We start from the raw sequence: 4,137 nt of genomic DNA, 5'->3' as shown, positions 1-4,137 counted from the left end.
TCCACAGTCCAAGACCCCGCTCTTTCCTGAAGCATCTGGACCTCAGAACTCTGAGAAATAGGGGTACGTGGTGGATAGCTAGAGGGCCACGCCAGGATCTAACTCCCTCCTACCCATATCCCACCCCCGGGACTATTCGATGTCAGGGTTAGATGCACCTCGAACCCCCTTCCCTTCGTGGTAGGGAAGGCTTGGTCCCCGCTGCCCCACCCTTCTCCCCAATACCCAAGAAGCCACATCTTCTCTCTTTAAGGTGTGCACTTTATTGATCTGGTCTCAAGTCAGTGTACAGGGAAGCCCTGACTGCCTGTGCCTCAACCCCACTCCCAGGGAGACCAAAAGCCTTCATACATCTGAAATTGGGGGGGGGGGGGGAAAAAAAGGGGGGGCACGATGGCCGACCATTCAAAATAAAACAAAAAGAACAAGTATTAAGGCGAAGATTAAAAAAAATTTGGACTACATAATTTACACCAAAGCAATGTTATCACCCTCGCCTGTGTGGACTTGGGCGAGGACTGGCCCTTCTCCTCAGGGAGAAATGGGGTGGCTTTTGGGAAGGCAAGGGACTTCCTGTAACAATGCATCTCACGGTATTTGGAATGACTATTAAAAAAAAAAGAACAATGTACAGTCAAGGTCCTCGGCCACACCGTAGAACTGTGGGGGTGCTCGCTCCAACCAGCTGCTGTCACCTTCGCCGTTCCAGTTTTTAAATCCTGAGTCAAGCGCCAAAAACAAACAAAAAAAAAAAAAACCGAAAAAAAAAAAAACAAAAAAAAAACAAAATCCAAAAACAAAAAAAATTAAAAAAAAAAACCAAAAAAACAAAACCGAAAAACAAATAAAGCCATGCCAATCTCATCTGTTTTCTGCGCAAGTTAGGTTTTGTCAAGAAAGGGCGTAACGCAACTAAAGTAACAGTCCGCCTAGAAGCATTTGCGGTGGACGATGGAGGGGCCGGACTCGTCATACTCCTGCTTGCTGATCCACATCTGCTGGAAGGTGGACAGCGAGGCCAGGATGGAGCCACCGATCCACACGGAGTACTTGCGCTCGGGGGGTGCGATGATCTGGAGAGAGAAGGGGGCGGTCAGCAGCCCCGCAGGTGGAGGGGGCACAGCCGGGAGAGCCCGCCCCCGGCCCACCCCACGCCAAGCGCCCAGGCCGGCCAGCTCAGGCTGGGCCAGCACCCACCTTGATCTTCATCGTGCTGGGCGCCAGGGCAGTGATCTCCTTCTGCATCCGGTCCGCGATGCCGGGGTACATGGTGGTCCCCCCAGACAGCACCGTGTTGGCGTAGAGGTCCTTGCGGATGTCGACGTCGCACTTCATGATGGAGTTGAAGGTAGTTTCGTGGATGCCACAGGATTCCATGCCTGAGAGGAAACCGAAGACAGACTTAGCTTCCGGGGTGGCCACGAGGGGGACCCCTCTGAGGGAGGGCCAGGAAGGCCGGCTCACTTACCCAGGAAGGAAGGCTGGAAGAGCGCCTCGGGGCAGCGGAACCGCTCGTTGCCGATGGTGATCACCTGCCCGTCGGGCAGCTCGTAGCTCTTCTCCAGGGAGGAAGAGGACGCGGCGGTGGCCATCTCCTGCTCGAAGTCCAAGGCCACGTAGCAGAGCTTCTCCTTGATGTCACGCACAATTTCCCGCTCGGCGGTGGTGGTGAAGCTGTAGCCGCGCTCCGTGAGGATCTTCATGAGGTAGTCCGTCAGGTCCCGGCCAGCCAGGTCCAGACGCAGGATGGCGTGGGGCAGGGCGTACCCCTCGTAGATGGGCACAGTGTGGGTGACCCCGTCCCCGGAGTCCATCACGATGCCGGTGGTGCGGCCAGAGGCGTACAGGGACAGCACGGCCTGGATGGCCACGTACATGGCCGGGGTGTTGAAGGTCTCAAACATGATCTGTAAGGAGAGGAGCCCCTGTCACGCTCGGCAAACCACCAGAGGCAGCCAGGCCAGACTGGGGACATGCAGAAAAGTGCAAAAACACAGCTAAATGTGCTGGGGATCCCGGGATGGGGATTCACTTCAGACCTACTGTGCACCTACTGAAATACACACTCCAAGGCCGCTTGACAACCAGCCTCATTGGTTTTGTCTCGCGAGCCAGTGTTAGTACCTACACCCACAGCGTTTTATAGCCTCAAACACCTAATCAGAAAGGCAAACACCAGAAAAAGATTCCATCTGGGAAAAAGCAAATAGAACCTGCAGAGTTCCAAAGGAGACTCAGGTCAGAGAAGAAAGTCCTAGGAGAACGGCAGAAGAAAGAACAAGTGAGAAAGGGCACAGAAGGGCAAGGAAGGACGGGGGTGGCCGCCCGCGAGAGGCCAGCGGGCCACTGACCTGGGTCATCTTCTCACGGTTGGCCTTGGGGTTCAGGGGGGCCTCGGTCAGCAGCACTGGGTGCTCCTCGGGGGCCACACGCAGCTCGTTGTAGAAAGTGTGATGCCAGATCTTCTCCATGTCGTCCCAGTTGGTGACAATACCGTGCTCGATGGGGTACTTCAGGGTCAGGATGCCCCTCTTGCTCTGGGCCTCATCGCCCACGTAGGAGTCCTTCTGGCCCATACCCACCATCACGCCCTACGGAGCGAGAGGAAAGGTCAACGCGAGCCTGGGGCCATCGACCTCCCCCCCCCCCCCCCCCCCCCCCGCCCCGAGAACCAAGGACAGGGCAGGGCCTCCCCTGCGAAGGAGCCCTCGTGCGTGGTAGCGCCTGTTCCCGGGAGTGGAGGCCCCACCCCCTCCCCAAGTCAAAAGCCCAGGTTGGAGCCCTACCTGGTGCCGGGGGCGCCCCACGATGGAAGGGAAGACGGCCCGTGGGGCATCGTCGCCCGCGAAGCCGGCCTTGCACATGCCGGAGCCGTTGTCGACCACGAGCGCAGCAATATCATCATCCATGGCGAACTGCGGGAAGAGCCTCGCCTGAGTCGGGGGTCGGGTGGGGCCGCCCCCGCCCTGCCCACTTCCGGCGCGCCGCGGCCTCGAGCCGCCAGGGGGCGCCGGCGCGCGCCCACAACGGGGACAAAGGCAGCTCGGCCGGCAGCGTTATTACCATAAAAGGCAAACGCTGGTTGGAGGCGGCCCCGCGGCGCGCGGCAGGAAGCCAGGCCCCCGCCCCCTCCCCACACCCGGGGCAAGCTCCGCCTCCGCCCCGTTTAAAAAACGCCGGCCGGCCAGGCGCGCGGCGGCCACGCCCGCGGGAGCCGGCGGCGCGGGGAGGAAGTGCGCGCAGGCGCTCTAGCGCCGCGGCGACCCCACCCCTTCCGGCCGGCCGCGCCGCCCTCACCCTGGCCGCGGCCCCGGGCCCCGAGCGCGCACGCGCACGCGCAGCCATGTCCCCAGCCCCCACCCTGCCGGCGGACCCGCCGCGCCCACCCACCCACCGTGCCGCCAGAGCAAGCAAACCGCCCGCTGCCGCACAAAGACCCGCGGCCGCCCTGGCCTGGGCCGCAAGCACCCCGGGGGCGCGCGACGTGAGCGCAGCCCCGGCCCGATCGAGGGGCGCGAGAGCCCCACTGCCCGCGCCCGGCGGCGCTCCCGGAGCGAGGCCGGTGGCCGAGGGGCTCTTCCACCCCGAGAAGGAAGAGGCGCGGGGCCGCCGTGCTCCCGGCCGGCCCGGGGCCTTACCTGAGAGCGGTGTAAACCGGCGGCGGCGACGGAGGAGCGGCGAGGGCGAGGGGCCTGTGCTCGCGGAGTGGACGCGGTCTCGGCTGTGGCTGTGCGTCGCGTCGCCGGGTTTTATAGGGCGGCGCCGCGGCAGCTCGAGCCATAAAAGGCAACTTTCGGAACGGCGTGCGCTGATTGGCCCCGCGCCGCTCACTCACCGGCCTCGCCGCACAGTGCAGCATTTTTTTACCCCCACTCCCCTCCTTTTGCAAAAAAAAAAAAAAAAAAAAGAGGGAGAGAGAGAGAGAACGAGCCGGGCTGGGAGAGAGCGAGAGCGAGATTGAGGAAGAGGAGGAGAGAGAGAGTTTTGGCGTTGGCCGCACTTGGGTGCTGGGCCCATGGGCCGCCGCCCCTCTGGGCAGTGCCTGGTCCGCCCCGCGTGTCCCCCACCCCGGGACCCTCCGGGTGTGGATGTCACATGAGCAGTGAGCGCCCCGGTGGGCAAGGGTCAGCACGGATG

At 62.0% G+C, this 4,137-nt stretch overlaps 1 protein-coding gene across 1 annotated transcript; it reads right to left on the bottom strand.

Annotated features, from left to right (window-relative positions):
* Nucleotides 1-401: 401 nt before the first annotated feature.
* Nucleotides 402-3,749, bottom strand: ACTB (actin beta). Its single transcript, XM_049638964.1, has 6 exons — nucleotides 3,639-3,749; nucleotides 2,787-2,915; nucleotides 2,352-2,591; nucleotides 1,469-1,907; nucleotides 1,198-1,379; nucleotides 402-1,073 (listed from the first exon to the last, which is right to left on the bottom strand). The coding sequence occupies exons 2-6, from the start codon at nucleotides 2,907-2,909 to the stop codon at nucleotides 930-932; spliced, it is 1,128 nt and encodes a 375-aa protein (XP_049494921.1). The 5' UTR covers nucleotides 2,910-2,915; nucleotides 3,639-3,749; the 3' UTR covers nucleotides 402-929.
* Between the last annotated feature and the right edge of the window lie 388 nt (nucleotides 3,750-4,137).

This window comes from Panthera uncia, chromosome E3, assembly GCF_023721935.1.
Source record: "Panthera uncia isolate 11264 chromosome E3, Puncia_PCG_1.0, whole genome shotgun sequence".
Lineage (NCBI taxonomy): Eukaryota > Metazoa > Chordata > Mammalia > Carnivora > Felidae > Panthera > Panthera uncia.
The sequence above is the reverse complement of the archived record's forward strand: the minus strand, read 5'-3'. Positions and strand labels throughout refer to the sequence as shown.